Source organism: Candida albicans, chromosome 3 (assembly GCF_000182965.3).
Source record: "Candida albicans SC5314 chromosome 3, complete sequence".
Classification (NCBI taxonomy): Eukaryota; Fungi; Ascomycota; class Pichiomycetes; order Serinales; family Debaryomycetaceae; genus Candida; species Candida albicans.
Window position 1 is genome coordinate 187,274 of NC_032091.1, and position 21,629 is coordinate 208,902.

The 21,629-nt window shown below is 32.7% G+C and overlaps 8 protein-coding genes and 1 non-coding gene across 9 annotated transcripts; 7 read left to right on the top strand and 2 right to left on the bottom strand. All coding sequences in view use genetic code 12, as the record gives it.

Moving 5' to 3' along the window:
* Positions 1–179: 179 nt before the first annotated feature.
* ATO1 (Ato1p) lies at positions 180–977 on the top strand (the record flags this gene model as incomplete). Its single annotated transcript, XM_705558.2, has 1 exon — positions 180–977. One exon carries the CDS (start codon positions 180–182, stop codon positions 975–977), a length of 798 nt encoding a protein of 265 aa, XP_710650.1.
* Positions 978–2,078: 1,101 nt separating this feature from the next.
* Positions 2,079–2,876, top strand: ATO2 (Ato2p; the record flags this gene model as incomplete). The annotated part of the gene is made up of 1 exon (XM_713422.2): positions 2,079–2,876. One exon carries the CDS (start codon positions 2,079–2,081, stop codon positions 2,874–2,876), a length of 798 nt encoding a protein of 265 aa, XP_718515.2.
* Positions 2,877–3,895: 1,019 nt separating this feature from the next.
* Positions 3,896–5,581, top strand: CAALFM_C300940WA (ubiquitin-protein ligase; the record flags this gene model as incomplete). The annotated part of the gene is made up of 1 exon (XM_713423.2): positions 3,896–5,581. One exon carries the CDS (start codon positions 3,896–3,898, stop codon positions 5,579–5,581), a length of 1,686 nt encoding a protein of 561 aa, XP_718516.1.
* Positions 5,582–5,786: 205 nt separating this feature from the next.
* Positions 5,787–6,911, bottom strand: CAALFM_C300950CA (peptidylprolyl isomerase; the record flags this gene model as incomplete). Its single annotated transcript, XM_713424.2, has 1 exon — positions 5,787–6,911. The coding sequence occupies one exon, from the start codon at positions 6,909–6,911 to the stop codon at positions 5,787–5,789; it is 1,125 nt and encodes a 374-aa protein (XP_718517.2).
* Positions 6,912–7,050: 139 nt separating this feature from the next.
* Positions 7,051–8,193, top strand: CAALFM_C300960WA (uncharacterized protein; the record flags this gene model as incomplete). Its single annotated transcript, XM_713425.2, has 1 exon — positions 7,051–8,193. One exon carries the CDS (start codon positions 7,051–7,053, stop codon positions 8,191–8,193), a length of 1,143 nt encoding a protein of 380 aa, XP_718518.2.
* A 603-nt stretch (positions 8,194–8,796) lies between these two features.
* tG(UCC)1 lies at positions 8,797–8,867 on the top strand. Its single transcript has one exon. It is a non-coding gene; the product is annotated as a tRNA-Gly (tRNA).
* A 2,556-nt stretch (positions 8,868–11,423) lies between these two features.
* On the top strand, positions 11,424–13,850 carry FLC1 (putative flavin adenine dinucleotide transporter; the record flags this gene model as incomplete). Its single annotated transcript, XM_713426.2, has 1 exon — positions 11,424–13,850. The coding sequence occupies one exon, from the start codon at positions 11,424–11,426 to the stop codon at positions 13,848–13,850; it is 2,427 nt and encodes an 808-aa protein (XP_718519.2).
* A 211-nt stretch (positions 13,851–14,061) lies between these two features.
* On the bottom strand, positions 14,062–15,318 carry CAALFM_C300990CA (uncharacterized protein; the record flags this gene model as incomplete). Its single annotated transcript, XM_713428.2, has 1 exon — positions 14,062–15,318. One exon carries the CDS (start codon positions 15,316–15,318, stop codon positions 14,062–14,064), a length of 1,257 nt encoding a protein of 418 aa, XP_718521.1.
* A 248-nt stretch (positions 15,319–15,566) lies between these two features.
* On the top strand, positions 15,567–19,199 carry BMS1 (GTPase; the record flags this gene model as incomplete). The annotated part of the gene is made up of 1 exon (XM_713429.2): positions 15,567–19,199. The coding sequence occupies one exon, from the start codon at positions 15,567–15,569 to the stop codon at positions 19,197–19,199; it is 3,633 nt and encodes a 1,210-aa protein (XP_718522.2).
* Positions 19,200–21,629: the final 2,430 nt, after the last annotated feature.

The window sequence follows — 21,629 nt, forward strand, 5'->3', positions numbered from 1 at the left end:
AGAATTTAAGGTAAGTTTATGCTAGATTTCATCGTCGTCTCCCTTCTATTCTTTTAAATTATAAATACCTTCCAGTTTTTCTTTGTATATCCAAGTTGGCCAAATTGCTGTTCATTTGTTTTAGCTATTATTTTGTTCGTTCTACGAAGAATCTTATTATTGATCTACTGTTAAAGAATATGCCTTCCACATCTTCTCAAAAATCTGTTGGGTCTTCAGTTATGGATCCAAATGAACCGCCAGTTGGAAAAGTTGAAGTTTCCGGAGATGGTGGTGAGTTTGTGGTAATCAACCGTCACAAATATTACAGACATGAATTGATGGCTGCTTTCGGTGGTACTTTGAATCCGGGTGCCGTGCCATGGCCAAAAATTAATATCAATCCAGCACCTCTTGGTTTATGTGCTTTTGCATTGAGTACCTTTGTTTTGTCACTTTTCAACGCTCAGGCCATGGGTATTAAAATTCCAAACATTGCTGTTTCACTTGCCTTATTTTATGGTGGATTAGCTCAATTCCTCGCTGGATGCTGGGAATTTGTTACGGGTAACACTTTTGGTATGACAGCTTTGACTTCCTATGGTGCTTTCTGGTTAAGTTTTGGGGCTATTTTTATTGACAGTTTTGGTATCGTTGCTGCTTACGAAAAGTCAGAGGAAACTGTTCCACAATTGAAGAATGCCCTTGGATTCTATTTACTTGCTTGGGCAATTTTCACTTTTATTTTATGGTTGAACACACTCAAGTCTACTGTTGCATTTTGTGCTTTATTCTTCTGTTTATTTGTCACTTTCATCCTCTTAGCTGCTGGTGAATTCAGTCAGAAGACTGCTCTTGCTCGTGCTGGTGGGGTTCTTGGTGTGATCACTGCTATCATCGCTTGGTATGTTGCTTTAGCAGGTACAGCCACCACAACAAACTCCTACTTCAGACCAATTTCCATTCCAATGCCAGGAAATGTTGCTTTTAAAAACTAATGGCAAAACTCTTTCAGTTGTTGCTACTTATCTAATTTTAATGCTTAATTTGATTGTTCAATTGTACGATTCAACTATAAATTTTATCTATATATATCTCTGGGGGGACGGGAACCAACTAGACATATTTTACCATTGCTATTCTTGATGTAATTATTACAATTTATTTATCTATTTATTTATTTATTTTGTTTTTTTTTATATTTCAATATATTCTACTTATTATTTTCGGGGAACAGGTTTTAATTTTGATGTAATGAATTCACTTGATACCAGAGATTGGTTGATTCGGTGTCATTTTAAATCGTTTAACCTGTACCTCGTCACCTTGACAATTTGGATGCAATGAATCTCCACTAAATAAATTATTATCATCCTGGTACTGCTCTCTTGACACATGCATATCATCGGTTTTACATCCTGTATCATATTTGTATGAATAATAGACCTGTCATTGATGCATATGGTAGCTTCCGGTCGGAGATGAAGCAGTTGCGGACATAATTATTCCGACCGAGCCCAACACGGGAAAAAAAAAGAAACCTAAACCMAAAAAAAAAATATTTTTTCTTGCAAAGATTTGGCCATCAGCTAACTAACTTTATTTTACTTTGATTTGTTGCATCCTCTTAATGCTACCAGTTCCAATAGCTTTTCTTGATTTTCAAAACTTCTTCTTTTATTGTTTTATTCAATTAATATTACATTTAGTGCATCAATGAAGTATATCGCTTCTGTGGTGTGGTCTCTTTGTTGTTAGTGGTGTCACCCACAAAATTATAGCCAATAGTTAGTGGTGGTTTTGTGTTTATTTCATGTATGCATAACTATAAAACTAGCCCCACTCCGGTGTATAAAAATTTTTCTCCCTTCTCTCGTTCCGTTTTCTACATTTTTACATAATTATTAACAACAATTAGTCCCGAATTTGCAATTATACTGATGTTTAGTTTTCACACCCCCATTTTCTTCTTAATATATAAATAGTTTCCACTTTCCCTCTATAAGTGTGTTCTTTTCTTTCGAAATAGAAAAAAACTGTTTCTTTTATATAAAGTTCTACTATCTATATCCAATATCGATAAATAAAAGGAAACAACTATGACGTCTTCATCTTCTCAAAAATCTGTTGGATCTTCAATCATAGATGCAAACCAAGGACCAATAAAAAAAGTTGAAATTGCTGGAGAGGGTGGTGAATTTGTTATTATCAATCGTCACAAGTACTACAGACATGACTTGATGGCTGCCTTCGGGGGTACTTTAAACCCAGGTGCTTCTCCTTGGCCAAAGATCAATATCAACCCTGCTCCCCTCGGGTTATGTGGGTTTGCCATGACCACTTTTGTCTTATCCCTTTACAATGCCCAAGCTATGGGTATCAAAGTTCCAAATGTGGTAGTTTCACTTGCATGTTTCTACGGTGGTGCAGCTCAATTTTTTGCTGGATGTTTTGAGTTTGTGACTGGAAATACATTTGGTATGACTGCATTGACATCTTACGGTGCCTTCTGGTTGAGTTATTCAGCAATCTTGGTTGATAGTTTTGGTATCGTTGCAGCCTACGAAGCTTCTGAAGAAACAGCTTCACAGTTACCAAATGCCATTGGATTTTTCTTACTTGCTTGGGGTATCTTTACATTTATGTTGTGGTTAAACACTTTAAAATCTACAGTTACTTTCAGCTCCTTGTTTTTCTTATTGTTTGTAACATTCCTTTTGTTAGCTGGTGGTGAATTTAGTGGAAGAGTCGGTGTTACTAGAGCTGGTGGTGTTTTTGGTGTTATCACAGCCATTGTTGCTTGGTGGAATGCCTTAGCCGGTACTGCTACTCCAACCAACTCTTACTTCCAACCTGTTTCTATTCCATTGCCAGGTAACGTTGTTTTCAAGAAATAGAAATATCTGTCTAGCTGCATTTTATTGTCATTCACCATGGCTATCATTTGATTTTTTTTTTCTTTATTGCTACTATAATTTATTTATTTATTTATTGTGTTGTTTTATATTGGGACTGGGAACCAATTAACTAATTAATTCTTTTTTTAATAGCTAATCGTTATATTACTCATTTTTATAGTTATATAATTACGATATACGGGATATGTTTAACTTCATTTAGAATTGGTATTGTCTTACATATTGTACTGTCTTCTTCCTATTTGATGTGGTGTACCAATCGTTGATGAAAGGGTGGTTGTCCGAATTTTTGTACAAATTGTACTGGTAGCATACTCTTAGATTTGTGTGTAGACGCAAACGAAAACTGGGCCGAGACATAATATTGTCACAAGTCTTTAATATTTGCCGAGGGTCATGACTCTTGATCATTACATAATCTACAGATTCTAAATAGCATGCATGAGCTTACAAATGAGTTTTCTTATCGAATAATATTACAACTATTAATATTATTGTCACATTCATTTATGGGTACTTGTTGTCATTGGTAGAACAAGCATCGGCTGAGTCATCTGAATAGTTGTGCCACCACATCAGTTTCACTTGTTGCTCTTGTTTACAACAACAAAAAAAAAGAATTACGTAAGTGATTGTGACACCTTTTTAAAAACTAAAAAGATTGAATATATATAGGTGTTACTGAACAACATAATAGCTTTTAAGAGATTGTGGCGACTATATATGTCATTATAATCCAATACTACTACCTTAAGTAAACAAAGAGAGTGTATATGATAATATTCACTAACATCATTATAAAATTCAAACATACGAAATAAATCAAGGATCATTTTTTTGAGACGATTTTGAGAGATATAAAGGCAAAACGGAAAAAAAAAAGAAAATCTTGCGGAACAGAAAAATCTTACTAATTACAAATTGTGTTTAATCTACTGAAATCACAACTAAATCCCCTTCTCTCCTTCTCTCCTTCACATCACATATATTATTTTAAGATGCCTGACGACTCTGGGTCATCGAATGGCAGAAACAACAGTAATGATTTGCTGGGTGGTTCTGAAGAAGGTTCCAACAATAGAAGAACAAATGAAGGTAACCACAATGGTCATAGCAATCGTAATGATAGAACTTCTACTTCCCAAAATTCTTCTTCCAATAGCAATAATTCCAATAGGCTGCATCGTTTGGACTTTGGCATTTTTGATAGATTTATGGATACTTTTTTACGAGGCAGCAGACAAAGAAACCATTCTACTCCTGGACCTTCACCGGTAAGAAATGATATCAGTGAACAACTAACAAATGAAAACAATGCAAGAGATCAACAACAGCAACACCAACACCATGGTCAGGCACAGCAACACCAACAGGGATCTGAACAATCAAGTCAACGTGTGCTGTCTGAACCGCCTAGTTCCAATTCCTCTACAAATAACAGAGACGAGGAATCTGATCGTGCCATAATAATAACTGTCAATTACGTATTTTCGGACGAAAATAGACCAGCAGTACCTAATAGATCCGGGTCGTTAATCATGTCCTTGCCAAACAATGCATCAAATCGTGAACCTAGTGTGATTCAAGAATTTATCCGATTGGCCACTCAAATGGCATATTCATCAATTGTTACTGGTCTCAATCGTGAGAGGGGGACTACTATAGAAAAATTTAAATCATTTGATACTGTAAAGTTACATGATTTGGGTGAGAATCAAATTTGTTCCATTTGTTATGAGAAGTTTGAAGCTGATGAGGAAGACGAAACAGTGTCTCACAAGAAGAGACGTCTTGTGGATGAGACATCTCAGACGACATCGAGTTCATCAAATGCCAGAAATACTAGAGAGGGAGAAAGTGAAGAAGAACAACAACCTTCACAATCCAACAACTCACAACCAGTTTATTTATCTGAATATGTTGGTGAGTTTAATCATAGCGCGGTCAAAATGCCTTGTTCTCATATATTTGGTAAAGGTTGTTTATGTGAATGGCTTAAGCTACATACCACCTGTCCGTTGTGTAGATTTTCGGTTCTGGAGGAAACTGCATCAGAACCAGCTACAAATGATACAGCCAATAACGTTTCATTTTTCACAATACCCACTGACGGCAACACTAACCCCTTGGGAAATGTTACTGTTCAGAACAATTTTACTAATGCCCCTTCAAACGATCAACCTACACCACGAGTGCATTATTTTGGATTTAGTCCGATTCCATCACCAGGCTCTGCCACTCCATCACTGAACCCAAGGTCTGAGGCAACAGAAACTCCATTAAGACGTATATTTCGTTCTACAAGAGCCCGTCGAGAACGAGAGGCAAGACAAGATCAAGAGTCGAATGAGTTTCCTCATATAGATCCTTTCGCATTTGATTATCTTAGAAATAGGTTATCAACAAGTGATAGACAGCCGGAACCGCTATTTCCTTTTGGTATGAGTAGCAGAAGAACGGCCAATGGTGTTGAAACTACCCTGACCGACCATTTAGCGTCTGAAAGCGAAGATAATTTGAATATGAGAAGTCTTTTCGACGCATCTCCCATGCCAGAAGCACGTCGTAACGAAGACGATACAAGAGTGGGCGATAGCGGATCTAACAACGAAAGCGCAAACAACAACAATGAAAGCTCTACTAACATTTCACATGGTGATGATGATGATGTGGACAATTCATGATTTATATTTTTGGCGTTAATTATTTTCAATCACATTCATTACAGTGTATTGTATTCACCTTTTAATTTTTTGTATTTCAACGATTATTATTATTATTATTATTATTTTGTGTTTGTTTAGCATATCTATATAAATGTATATGTATAGTTTATTATATAGTCATTTAATTGCATTGCATTATTTTTTATTGCATATCTAAAGCACTTTAACCAAAAAACTTTGAATAGGTAGCTTTTTCGTTTTGCTTTTGTTGTTGCAATAATTTCTCTGTTGATTCTATACTTTTCTGGATACTGACATCGTCTGGTGTTAATTTATTTGCTAATTTCAAATCATCTAAACCCAATTTATATTTCTTGAGACCAACGTTGGCTGAACCTTTTCTGAACAATGTCTTTGTCTTGTCTTGTTTCGTAAGTACTGAGTCATCCATATCCAATAGATATGAACAATAATCAATACAACGATGGTAATCTTTCAATTGCAAACAACATAAGCTCAAATTTAAATAAGTTTTCTTTTTCAAATCTATGAATTTTTTATACCATTCTGGATCTTGATCTGGATCTGGTATGAATTCCATAATATATCTCAATGCTTTTATGTATTTAAAACGAGCATTTTCTTTATCACCCTTTTTATATAGCAAAGTACCACTTTCTTTGATTTTTGATGCCACACTAAATGCTTCTTCAGTGGATTCTTGGTTGAAATTTGAATTATCATCTTCAGGATATTCTTCATATATATCCCCTCCTATCGTGTCGTAACTGGCGTTGAAAATTGGTACTGGCATATCATCGGTCCAAACTCCACATTGATCAATAACTACGTTGGATTCTGGTACATCATCTTTATTGGTTTTTACTCTTTCTATTTCCCTAATTATTGATTTCCCGTGAATTACATGACCAAAAACAGAATATTTACCAGCTATTTGTGATTGCTTGGAGGTTGTTATGAAAAATTGGGATCCATTGCAATTGACATCACCATTGTTGGCCATACATAATTTGAAAGGATGAGATAAGTCATCGGATAAGTTTTCTCCAGGTATAGGTTTGTTTATTCCTTGATCTCCATATATTGTTGATACATTTGCATTCAATGAACCTCCTTGTATCATAAAGTTTTTAATAACTTTGTCAAAAATGGTGTCTTGGTATGAATAAGTTTTATCATTCAATGTGATTCCTTTACATAAATTGAGAAAATTTTCAGTAGCTTTAGGAGCTAAATCATCGTATAATTCAAAAACTACTCTCCCCAATTTTTTAGATCCATTGGTAATATCAAAATATGCTTTCGGTTGAACTTTTTCTATTTGCATTGTAAATAATTTATTTGTTGGAAGTGTTACGAAGATTGTTGTAGCAGAAAAGAAAAGTTAAATTGAAATTGAAATGGAGAAAAAAAAAAATTCACCCTAAATCAAATTCAATAACGAGTATACCAACCACCTCATCAAAATGATCACTAGGAGTAGACATATAAGTAAAAGATTGTATTCAACAAATTATCTGGCAATACTATTCAATGCTCAAGAAAACGTTAATCAATTGTTGGAAAGCCAGGATCGATCATCATATATATTAGCCCAATATATCCCTGAACCAGTACGAAACACCTACCTCGCGATACGTGCATTCAATTTGGAAATCAATAAAATAAATGAAGGTGGTTCCAATGTACAGTCTAGAGCAGCAAGGGCTTCTAGTCAGATGTCGAATACTTTGGGAGTTTCAACTGCTGATTTGAAATTCAAATTTTGGAGTGATTTGATCTTGAGGGTGTTCACAGAAGATTCTCGAAATGAAACTGATCTTGGAGAGCCCATAGCCATATTATTGAGAGATGGATTGAAGCATGATTTTAATCTAAATATTTCATATTTCCAACAATTTCTTCAAACGAGACGTCATTTTATCAAAAATAATTCTAGTTTCCAAACTGTCAATGACATATGTAGTTATGGAGAAGGGACATTTTCACAATTAAATTATTTGACTCAAGGATTGTTATTATCACCATCTATTTCTCCTTCAGTTATAAGACTATTGGAATATTCTACAGAATTACAATCACAAATGAGTGATATTGCAGCCCATATTGGTCAAGCAACAGCAGTCAGTTCCATGATCCTTGGAGTTCCCTTTTATGCTCAATCAAGAAATCAAATAACATTACCAGTAGACTTAATGACTTCTAGTGGGTTATCACAAGAATCTTTACTTCGTTTGTTTCAAGGTCATATCAAGGATTCCGCTGAAGAGAATCAAATAAAGGAAGCATTAAAGAATGTGGTTTATGAGACTGCTATTACTGCCAATGATCATATGTTGACAGCAAAATCGAAATTGGAAATGGCAAGACAAGAAATCAAAAAGATTGTCCAAGAACAACCTCAAGATCAATTATTGAATAAATTCTCTAAGAAATGGAGAAAAGGTATTCCCGATAGTTTGTATGTTCCAACAATGGCTGGTATACCAACTTCACTTTTCTTGAACAAATTAGAAAAATGCAATTTTGATCTTTTCCATGGAAGATTACAAAAGGAATGGAGATTGCCTATGAAATCATTTTATTATTACTATATGCGTCTTATGTAAATAGTTGTAAATAAACAAACATGTTATCCCTTTTTTTTATTGATACTTCGGCTTATGAATTTTTGACCTAATGAAGCTACTCGAAGGTTTCTTCTTACATATTGCTGAGCATGTATATGAGTAAGTTTTGCTGATATATGTATTTACCTTTTTTACGGCAGTTTGGTTGCGAATTATATGAAAAAAAATGTTGTGTCAAATAAAATACTACCACCAAGAAATCAAACGTTTCCAGTCAATTTTCCCATAGTGTCAGCAATGTTAATCTAAGTAGATTTTCAAATCTGATATAGCTTTGCCAAATACTTTAGGTTTGTTTTTGAGTTTACTGCAAAAAAAAACCCACCAACAATCCGTCGATTGAGAAGGCAAAAAAAGAAATAAGACAGTTCATTTGTTGGATGACAGGCTTTATTGAATAAAAAAAATAAAACAAGTGGTTCAACTTGAAATAAAAATTGAAAAAGAATCATTTATTTACACTTAGAAGTACCGTAGTATCTAAAAGTAATATGCAATTATTTACTTGAACTTGCTGAATATAACAATGCCGCAATTTTCCAAACGCAACGGTAACAGCTGTAGTGCAGCAGCTCATCAACTGGACGGTTGATGTAGTGGTAACATATGAGCCTTCCAAGCTCAATACACGGGTTCGATTCCCGTACCGTTCAAGTTTTATTTTTTCAACTTCTTTTTTTTGGTAGTTATTACCATGGTGGAGTCTATAAGGACCTACAATTTTGTGGCAATTATAATTATTTTTTTTCTGTATTTAATCGTAGTCGGGTTGTCTGTTTCCAAATAAAGCTGTTAGCCAAGTTTTGTATTGGGACCATGCTACGGATTGGAATTTGTGAAAAATCGCGATCTGAAAAATGTGAATTATTTTTGGTCTTACAAGATTATTTTTTTGTTTCAATTGATAATGTCATGACATTTTCTTTCTTATATGAAAGTCAAGAGCGATTCTACCTAGACGAAAGGAGTCTATAATATCAAGGTTGTTTAAAAAAGGAAAATATTATTTACTAACTACTAGAAGATTTCAAAATTCGAAGAAAAGAATATAGATGCAAAGCTAAAAGTAGTTGCTACGGGAAATGCCAATGTTGATGTTATTGACGTAAGGAAAGTAATGAAAGCAATCAAAGGAGCTCTCGTTAGACCTCAATGATATTGATGGAACTTTGAAGGAAATATTCGAAAACTCTTCTCGCTTGGGCTGTGAATATGACACTCAAGATCCTTACAATGAGAAACCTGAATTTTCAAAAGTAGAAGAGGTGGTTATTTCAGAGTACAATTCAGATGATCTTTACCAAAGAAGTGAGTTTAGTACAAATGATGAGGACTGTGGTGATGATGATTAATCTGCTTGCCATAACGTTATTTTTTTGGAAGCTCTAAGGTTGCTCAGTGACAATGTAGTAGATTTTAAGCAACGTCAGTATACTATGTAGTATTCTCAATATCATACACAGCCACTTTAGTATTCATTCAAAAATAGGTAGTAATTCAAATTTACATATGATTGAACCATTGGTGAATTCATTGTGGGGTTTTTGAAAAAAAAAATGGCTAGGAGGGCATATGGACTAAATTTGGAATTAAAACTTCCCAATCGAACCAAATCAGAGTTTGTGTTGCAATTAATGAATAATTTGCAATTGCAACACGCAAATAATAAAAGTAGAGATCAAATCTCGAGAATTACAAACAACAACAGAGTAGTTTTTTACGCGGTCGTGGAAAAACGCGCAGAAAAAAAATTGTTGGCGTTTTCTTGCTTAGATGAATCTCCCCACACACAGACACACACAGCCAAGAAACGGCTAGGTATAACATAATTTTGTAGAATAAATAAACATGGATAAACTTAAAATATAATTGATAAATGAGAATGGAGGCTGTTCTTGTTTACTTATTGCACAATCAACAAATATTGCACTGGGACAAAGTTCCACACAAGAAATTTTGTTAGTTTAGTTTCTATATTTAGTAAAAAACTTACACCTCTTTTTTCTTGCTTTAGGTGTGCGGAAATTAACAAAAAAAGGAGGCGATGCATTCATTCACCGTTAAGGACAAAAGCGATCGGAATAGTGTATAGTCACGTGCAACCTCCACACCAAGAAGTTTGACAATGCCACCTTAACAAAAAAAGGACAATATAAACAAAGGAAATAACGGGAAACACAAACTAAATAAACTGAACAAAAAACTTATAAACAATGAATTCTTTACTATTAGACTAGATATATTAAAGATCTATAAAGACTTTTGAGTATTAATCAGCAAGTTAAGAAATTAAGTAATTCAAACGATATGACCGAAAATTTCAGTTCTAAAAAAAAAAGAATTGGGTAAGTCACGTGTGGGGGCTGGTTGAAAAAATGTAGAAGGGGTTTTACTACTTTACAACCAATACCCAAAGAAATCTATTGGATGACGCAAGATCAAACACAACACAAAAATAGAGAATTGTCTCCATCATCTTCTTCCTATTACTCGGAAAAAAAGAAAACAACACACACACACAAGTACACGCACAAGAAAAAAGAAAAAAAAAAAGCAACGGGAAGAAGAAGAAGAAGAAGAAGAAGAAGAAAAAAAGTTTTTAGCACAAAATACACGATTTAACAATAATTCTAAGAATACACCACAATATTAATTCTTTGGTAGTAGTCTAGTTGTATTTCGGGTGTCCCTTTCTTCTTAAATTTTGTTTTAATAATAAATTTAATATTTTTTTTTATTTCTCTGTTTCTATTTCTATTTCTGTCTCTCTTTTTCACATCTTTTTCTTTACAAGCTGTGTGTTGATAGATTCTTCATTTACTACTTATACTATAACTGATTATCAGTCCTATAGTTCTATAAACAATATATCACTTATTCTCCCCTCCAAAAGGTCACACATATATCTATTTTTCTTGTTTTCAGCTATTTTTTTTGAATATCGAAACACGGGAAAGAGAAGGGATAGATCAATTTTTTCCTTTTTTTTTTCTTTTTTTACACAGCACCACCACCACCATCAACTACTATCAACATTGACAATCGATAATCGACAATCGACATAGACATATACTCACATACACATAGAGACACATTATTGCTTTATTCAATCATTTATTAAAATTTCTATTTCTGTTTTTTGTTTTTCGTTTTTCGTTTTCGTTGTTTTTTCATACTTAACTTATTGAATTGCTTTATTCACAATTATCATGCTATCGTCTGTGTTTTTTTCAATATTAACATTACTACTTTCTTGCTTTGTATCAACTACTGAAGCCAGAAGGAAGCTTTCGGCTACTTCTTTAGTCACATGTATGGATAATTCACAAATTTCTCCTAGTTATTTCAATGTTACATTCAATCCCGATGATAGATCTTTAAGGTATGCCCTTGATTTAACTACTTCAATTAGTGCATATATTACTGCTCACGTTCAAGTTTATGCTTATGGGTTTTTAATTATTGAAAAAGATATAAATGTTTGTTCCTTGGGTTGGAAACAATTTTGTCCAATTTTCCCTGGTGCTTTACAAATTGATTCTGTTCAATATATTAGTTCGGAATACACTAAACAAATCCCTGGTATTGCTTATCAAGTGCCCGATATTGATGCTGTGGTAAAACTTGTTGTTAAAGAAAGAGATTCAGGTGATACATTATCTTGTTTACAAGCCAATTTTTCCAATGGTAAAACTATTAGTCAAACCGGAGTTAAATGGGCCACCGCATGTATTGCTGGTTTAGGATTGATTGTGGCTGCTATGTTGTCTACTTTTGGAAATTCTAATGCTGCTTCCCACATTTCGGCTAATTCATTATCACTTTTCCTTTATTTCCAAAGTGTTGTTGTTGTTTCAATGCAAGCAGTTGAAAGAGTCCCACCAATTGCCAGTGCTTGGTCAGAAAATTTAGCTTGGTCAATGGGATTAATTCGTATTCAATTTATGCAAAATATTTTCCGTTGGTATATTCAACTGACTGGAGGTTCACCAACAACATATTTTATTTCGTCAACCAAACAAGTTTTAGTACAAAAACACAAGAGATCTTTAGATTATGTTGCTGGTGTGGCTAAAAGATCTTTAGAATATGCTTTACGTTCACATAGTAATTTATATGTGTTGCGTGGTATTAAAAGAATTGGGTATAATTCCAAAATTGAACCAACATCTATTGTTGCCACTGGATACACTTGGTTTGTGTTAATTGGATATTTATTAGTGGTATTATTGGTATTGGTGAAATCAGTGATTATATTATTAACTCGTGCCAAAAAAATTAATCCAAGAACTTTTAATTCCTTCCGTGGAAGTTTCCCCAATTTAATTAAAGGATCTCTTTTAAGATATATTGCCATTGGATCGACTCAATTGATAATATTTTCCTTATGGGAATTCACTCAAAATGATTCACCGGCTATGGTTGTTTTAGCAGTGTTATTTGTATTATTATTATTGGGGGTGTTGGGATGGTCATATTTCAATGTTATGAAAATTGGAAGACAATCCATTAGAACTTATAATAATCCCGCAGCATTATTATATGGTGATAATAAAGTATTACAAAAATGGGGGTTCTGTTATACAATGTTTCACGCCAACAAATATTGGTTTGGTGTTGTACTCATGGGATATAATGTTTTCAAAGCATTATTTATTGCTTTTTGTCAAGATGCCGGTAAAGTTTCTGTTTTACCGATTTTTGTTGCTGATTTAGCTTATACAATTTATTTGATTTGGACGGGACCTTATTTGAATAAACCAACAAATGTTATCAATTATATGATGTCAATTGTCACCACCATTAATTCATTTTTATTTTTATTTTTCTCTGATTTATTTGGTCAACCAGCTCCTGTGGCATCTATTATGGGATGGGTATTTTTCATTTTAAATGCTGCCTTTTCATTGATTTTATTGATTTTGGTCATTGTATTTGTATTATTATCAGTAATGTCGAAGAATCCTGATGCTAGATTTGCTCCTGCTAAAGATGATAGATTTTCATTCCAAAGAAAATCTTCAATCAAACACAAGAGTTTAACTGAAAAAACTGGATTTAGTAATACAAATGGAGGTCACGGTGGCGTTGGTGGTGGTGATGAAGAATTGACAGCATTAGGAGTAGCAGCACAAGATCATTCAGCTGATTGGGAATCACAAATGTACAAACTTAATGATTTATCATTAGATGAAGAAGATGATTCAAGAACAAATCAAGATTTTGTCAGACCAGATAAAACTCGTGAACTAACATCAGATTATGATGATGACACTAGTTTCACTAATGAAGATAATACTCGTGTTGTCAATAATGAAGAAGATAAGAATAAAAAATTGGCTGAAAAATGGAAATCAAAAATATCTAGAAAATTGTCGAAAAAGAAATCACTAAAAGATAAAAACAATAATACTCCCACCACTACTAATAATAACATAACTACAGTAAGAAGATTGAGTGATACATTGCTTAATGATGAAAGAGATTCAAATGAGAAACGTGAAGAAAATGATGAATTGTCACCAATAACACATCCTTATAATCAATCAACATCATTTAATAATCATAAACGTGAACATTCTACAACTTCAACTATATCAAATAACAACCCAACCCACACCAAAGGATTTATATAAATGTGAGTTTAGCTCATCCCCTCCATTTTATTTTTTTTTAATTATTGTATTAATAGAGTTTATGATTTAATTCCTAATTGTTTTTATATATATATATATATATATATATTAATTTAGGAATTGATTGGTTTTTATCTTGATAATTGTCGTATGTATAAAAAACCAATAATAAAAAAGATGTTTTATGAATCATCTCTTTATTCTTTATTCTCTATTCTATATCATTCCAAAATCTTTCAATTTGGGTTAATATTTGATTTGATATTTTTCTATCTATTGTTGATAACCATAAATGAATTTTTTGAGTCCAAGTAATATCTTGTAAAAATTCTTCCATATCAGGATTTTCCCTTTCATTAGCTTTATTATACAGTTTTATTAATTGATTGAAATCTATTGGTGATATAAGTTTATTTAATAAGTCACTAGATAAAGCAATGGCTCGACTTATTAAATGAATATCGGCTTCAAGATATACATAATTTTCATTGACTTCAATTTTTGTTGCCCAAGAATCTTTAAACATATCAGGGGTTTCACTAGTTGAAAATCGTAAATTTAATGGTGTCAGAGTGGTTAAATAAGGAATGGTTTGAATGATCCCAGGGTTGACTATATTATATAATTTATTTTCAAACCATTGAGTTGTAGAATCTTCAGCAATTAATGGAGATATTGGTCTTGATAAATTTGGATCACATTGAATTTGTATTTGTTGAAAAATTAAATCCAGTGATGTAAATTGATGGAAAATTTGTTGTTTTAAATCCATTGGTAATATACATTCAAATAATCCTCCAACAAATGTATGAGGCATATAAAAATCAAATTTCCGTTTAGCATATTTTTTACGTCGAGCCATTTTATAACATACTAGATTTTTCGATTCCCATTGTAATGAAGCTTGAGGATCTTTTGTCATCATTAAATCTTCTTGATGGAGATTTTTATTTTTACCAGTATATTCTAACCATTTCCCATTAGTCAATTTTTCTAATTGTATATCAATTTTTTTACGTAATAATCGAGATAATTTATTCCCCTTATACATTATAAACCCAAATATCCCAATTATGAAATCATCAGTTTCTTCAGTATTATGATAATCTTGGGTTTCAGGGTCTCCAATGGTGTCATGATCCGGTAACGTTAACATTTCACCTAATTTAGGTTTCAACATACAAAATGGTTTCCCCCAATCAATTTTCCCACTGGAATCAGTTCGAATAACTTTTTGATAATCTAATTGACCATGATTACAATGTGATATGGTAATGAAATGCATAGAAACAGGCAATGTATAACCCGATATTTTATATTGACGAGTGATTTTAAACCCCGTGAACGGGAAAAATGGTGTCAGTTGTTTAGGATTACAAATCTTGTGTTGTTGATTGTAAAATAATTTACAATGTATAAGGGGAATGTTATATAGTAAGAAGTGAATAATAAATAGTACTTTATCCATAGCGGGTAGAAAGAACAACTAATAGACCACTCTTAAAACAATTGGAATCCATTTTGCAACCACAAGAACAAAATTAGAAAGTTTATAATTAAATTAGTCGCGTGATATTCACGTGATATATATATATGTATATATATATTTTTTTTTCTTTAATATTTTGTAATGAGATGAGATGTGAAACATAAACTATTTTTTTTTTTATTTTCATTAATAACCTCCCTCTTTACCCTCCAATCTGCCACACCATCATGGATCAACAACAACAATCTAATAAAGCCCATAGAGGTGGCACTAAGAAACCAGGAGCTAAAAAGAAATTACATCAAGATGGACAAAACAAAAAGGCTTTTGCCGTATCAGCACCAAGAAAATTGGAACGTATGGCCAGAAGATCCCATGATGTCAATGAAAAAAAATTACATGTACCAATGGTTGACCGTACCCCTGATGATGATCCACCACCAGTTATTATAGCTGTTGTGGGACCACCAGGCACGGGGAAGTCAACATTAATAAAATCATTAATTAGAAGATTAACGAAAACAACGTTAACGGAAATCAATGGACCCATAACTGTTGTTAGTGGGAAAAGAAGACGATTAACATTTATTGAAGTTAATAATGATTTAAATTCTATGATTGATATTGCTAAAGTAGCCGATTTAGTATTATTATTGATTGATGGGAATTATGGATTAGAAATGGAAACTATGGAATTTTTAAATATTGCTCAACATCATGGTATGCCCAGAGTTTTAGGTGTTGCTACTCATTTAGATTTATTTAAATCTCAACTGACATTACGTACTAGTAAAAAAAGATTGAAACATAGATTTTGGACTGAAGTTTATCAAGGAGCCAAATTATTTTATTTATCAGGAGTCATTAATGGTCGTTACCCAGATCGAGAAATTTTAAATTTATCAAGATTTATATCAGTGATGAAATTTAGACCATTAAAATGGAGAAATGAACATCCTTATTTATTAGCTGATAGAATTACTGATTTGACTCATCCACAAAAAATCGCTGAAAATTCTAAATGTGATCGTAAAGTGGCAATTTATGGTTATTTACATGGTACTCCATTACCCGTTGAAAATGCTCATATACATATAGCTGGTGTTGGTGATCATTATGTACATTCAGTGGAAAAATTGCCTGATCCATGTCCAACTCCTTATTATGAACAAAAATTAGAAGAATTGGAAAGAGAAAGAGTGAAAAATGCTGCAGCATCAGGTGAACCATTAGCTAAAACTACTAGAAGAAGGAAAAGATTAGAAGATAAACAAAAAATCATTTATGCTCCAATGTCTGATGTTGGTGGAGTTTTAGTTGATAAAGATGCCGTTTATATAGATGTTGGTGGTAAAGAAATTTATAAAACTGGTACTGGTACTTCTGAACTTAAAGGTGAAGGTGAAAAACTTGTTAATGATTTACAAGAAATATCTCAAACCATGACTGAAAGATTAGAAGATGGACCTGGTTTACAATTATTTTCAAGTTCCAAAGCATTAAATCAAGTTGATGAAGATGATAACAATGAAGAAGAAGATGATGATGATGACGAGGAAGGACTTTTATCTGATGAAGAAACCATTGTTGATACTGGTCGTTCATCTTTAAGAAAAGCTAGAGTTTATGGAAAATCTGTTAGTGAAGATGATGAATTTGATGAACTTGAATCTGATGAAGAACAGGATGGAGATCAATTTAGTGATGATGAAGATAAAGCGGAAAATAACTTAAAGAGTAGAGGTATGGTTGAAGTCGATTTTGGTAGTAACAACAAATACAAAGAAAATGATTTGGAATATGTGGAAGACTCCTCATTATCATCAGATGAAGATTATTATAAAAAATCTGCTGCCAAGTTGACTGCATCAGTTAGAAGGAAATGGGATATCAATAAATTGATTTATTTAAAGGATATTGATGCTAAAGAGGTGATAAAAAAATGGAGAAATAATGATGTTCAAGATGACGACGACGACGATGATGAAGAAGAAGAAGAAGACATTGAACAAGATGATCAAGATTTTTTTGTTAAAAAGAAAGTTCAAGATGATAAAGAAGATTTAGATACTTCTTTACCACGTTTCCCTACACTTGAAGCATTAAAAGCAAAATTCAATCCTAACACTATAGATGAAAATAATAGTGATGATGAATATGAAAATGGTTACAAGATTTTAAAATCACGATTATTAGTTGCACCAAAAGTGACTGATGAAACTGAAGAAGGAAAAGAAATAAAAGAAAATAATGATGATGATGATGAATTATATGGTGATTTTGAAGATTTAGAAGCTACTGAAAATCAAGACCAAGAAGAGGAGCAAAACAAGAGTACAAAAACAGCAGAAGATGAGGACGATTTTGCTGATTTTGATGCTGAAGAAGAAAAGGAAGAAGAAGAAGATGATGATAACGTAGATGAAGAATCAATGACTACTGAAGAAAAAAGACAATTAAATGCAGCTAAAAAAGCCAAATTAAAAATGCAGTTTGAAGAAGAAGAAGATAGAGAATTTGGAGCTAGTGACCCTGAAGATGAATCAGAAACCTGGTATGAATATCAAAAAAATAAAATGGCCAAACAATTAGAAATCAATAAAGTTCAATATGAAGAAATGACACCAGAAATGAGAATCAAAATTGAAGGTTATCGAGCTGGATCATATGTTAAAATTGTATTTGATAATATTCCATGTGAATTCATTGATAATTTTGATCCAACATATCCTTTAGTATTAGGTGGATTATTAGCCACTGAATCTAGATTTGGGATAATGAATGCGAGAATAAGACGTCATAGATGGCATAAAAAAATATTGAAATCACAAGATCCATTGATTTTATCATTAGGTTGGCGTCGATTCCAAACATTACCAATTTATACCACTAGTGATTCTCGAACTAGAAATAGAATGTTGAAATATACTCCAGAACATGCTTATTGTTTTGCTTCATTCTACGGTCCCCTTGTGGCACCTAATACCACTTTTGTGGGGTTTAATATTGTTGATAGTAAATCTACTACTGGTGCATTTAGAGTGGCTGCTAGTGGGATTATTGAAGATATTAATTCTAGTGTTGAAATTGTCAAAAAATTGAAATTGGTAGGGTATCCATATAAAATATTCCGTAATACTGCATTTATCAAAGATATGTTTTCTAATTCTTTAGAAGTTGCTAAATTTGAAGGTGCACAAATTAGAACTGTGTCAGGAATTAGAGGAGAAATCAAACGTGCATTATCAAAACCTGATGGCTATTTTAGAGCCACTTTTGAAGATAAAATTCTTATGTCAGATACAATATTTTTGAAAACTTGGTATCCTGTCAAAGTGAAAAAATTTTATAACCCTGTCACGTCATTATTATTAGGTCAACATTCAGAATGGAAAGGTATGAGATTAACTGGACAAGTTAGAGCTGATGAAAATATTGCAACTCCATTAAATGTTGATTCTCAATATAAAAAAGTCGAAAGAGTGGAAAGAAGATTTAATCCATTGAAAGTACCTAAATCAATTCAAGCCGAATTACCATTTAAATCTCAAATTCATACTATGAAACCACAAAAGAAAAAGACTTATATGAGTAAACGTGCCGTTGTATTAGGAGGAGAAGAAAAGAAGGCTCGTGATTTGATGCAAAAAATAAATAGTATTAGAAAGGAAAAAGATACCAAGAGAAAAGCCAAGAAGGATGAGAAATTTAAAGAAAAATTGAAAAAGATTGCTAAAACTGAAGAACTTAGAAAAGAGAAAGAACGTGAAAGAAAGAAAGATTATTTCAGTAAAGAAGGGAAGAAAAGAAAGTTGGGATCTAGTGATGGTCAGGCATTTGGTAAAAAGCAAAGAGTTTAAGTAAGTGTGTAAAAAGTTAACAGTAATCTATATTAATCTAGCCAGATAGGAAATGTTAAACATGTAGAAATTGTAACCCCATCAGTTAGGTTTCATGGGATATGACAGATACCATCACTTTTTTAAGAACCTGCATAGTCACAACCTCAAGCAGTATAGAACAGAAGGATAATATAAAGTTTGATGTCATTGCGTTATTACTTCATCATCACCCTATTGTTATTTTGTGTAGAGTGACGATTGTATTTGCACCGCCTGCAGTGTTGTTTGATTCGTTGCTTAAGCCATTCCTTCCTGCCTCTATCAGGAAGTGTCACTGGAAGATTTATACTTTAGTTCACCTCAATAGCTTATTTCAAAAAAGGTACACCCTAACACACCTCATTAAAAGATCACATCATACCATCTAAGCTTATATGAATGACTAAATTGAAAGTTTAATAAAACTACACTAAATGACAACAAAACCAAGAGCAACCATTTTGTTTTTTTTTTAGCTGCAAAATGATACAACCTGATTTACCACATTCACAACACCTTGGTCATTTATAGTATTTCTTATTATTAAACTGAATGATTGCGCTTTGGATTATCATCATTGCTCATAATTGCTTTCCTATTGTCTTGTTAAGAGGAAGACATTGATAATTATGTTGCATAATTTATGTATTGCTATGATAGTGTTGGGTGTGAATTTTATTGTACCAAGATATTATTTTTTTTTTGGGGTGCTACATGCATAGAAAACAGGAGAAATAGGAAGAAAAGTTATGATATTGAATTAACCAACAAGGTATGTTTTTCACGTCATTGATGATTTAATGGATATCGTAGCCAAGTCCAAATAAGCAACTGCAAAAAAAAAAACTAGACAACTAACTTCTTGTTCTGGATTTATTTGTTAGTTGAGTATTGTATTGTAGGCGTGTCGACAACTCAACAAATAATTAGTGGCGGTGGTGGGTGGTGGGTGGTAGTGGAACCACGAATATTTAGTTCCCAAAATCAACGAAAACGTAGTTGTTTTCAATGGAATGTAAGAATACAAATCTTTTGGGTATTTAAACGAGTCATATTGAGTGGACTTGTCAACGCGTAAATTCAACTCAACAACCAATTTTCTATCACGAGCCCAAAAAACAAAGAGGTTTTGTGTTAGTTCCACTGATAACCACTACTACTACCTACTTCTACCACTATAGTAATAATTCAATCTCTTGTGAGAAATTGACACCACTATTTAGGGGTGATATAACTTTAGTTATAGTTATGGTTACATTTTTAGTTTTTCTTTCCTCTAGTACATTAGAAAAAAAAGGGGGATGAAAGTTTAGACATTAATAATTGTATAATTCAATTATGGATCAAATCTGAAAAAGATTCACAAACTTACAATTTAGAATATTCTCTATACGAGAAGTCCTCTAGATTGTGAACATCATAAAAAGATTAGAGTCTCTTGATGTATACTTATTATCACATGTATTAGTAACTATCCTGCTCTTTCATACAAAGAAAATAAATTTCATAAGTTTGATTTTGTAGATTTGACTATTTGATAATAATAATTAATAGGGTTCTTCTTCTTAAATTACACTAAAAGAAAATTTGTGCTGGCTGTAAACTAAAATTTAGATCGCATTGTTTCACGCCAGGTTCACACACACACTTACCAACTTCAACCAACAACCCTTTTATCCTTCTACACACAGATGAACATCTATACGATTATGTTAAATTGTACAATGCAATAATGGTTACTACCCTATACTACACAAAGATTCTTGGGCTATGTGAAATTGAATTTATTTTGAAAATTTTTGACATTGGCCAGAATGTGGACATTTGGTTTTCCCTCTTGTATTGTGTGTATAAAGAAAGTGTCACTCAACTTGCCTAATTATAATTTCATCATATCTTTCACAGGACATAACCACTTGTCTTAGAGAAAGTGTGTGTACTTGTAGAAGTAGTGTGACATAAACTTCACACTCAACAATTGCTCTAGCTAAGATATCAACACACACAATCGTTTAACTCATATCAGGAACAGGTCCTTCTTAATTTATTTTATTTTTAGTTCAACACCCCTAAATAAAAAAATAACCCACAAGAGATTTACTACATAACCAATTTACATACACAACGGATATAAGCCAACTCAGGGTGTAAAAAAAAAAAGAAAAAATTTGCTTTAAGCCATGTAACCAATGCGGTCCCGCTATTTTCAACTTATTTTATTACAATTATCAAGCCATTGATCAGCGCATAATAGGAATTGAAAGCAATTAACTCTTTGAACAATGCACACAAGCACCAATAAAAAGGGTAACAACCTACATTTGATTCTATTGAATGACTAAATTTGCTATTTCTTGCGCTGTAGGTACTTTCCCATAAAGAAGGCTTTTGTTATTGCTGATGACAATA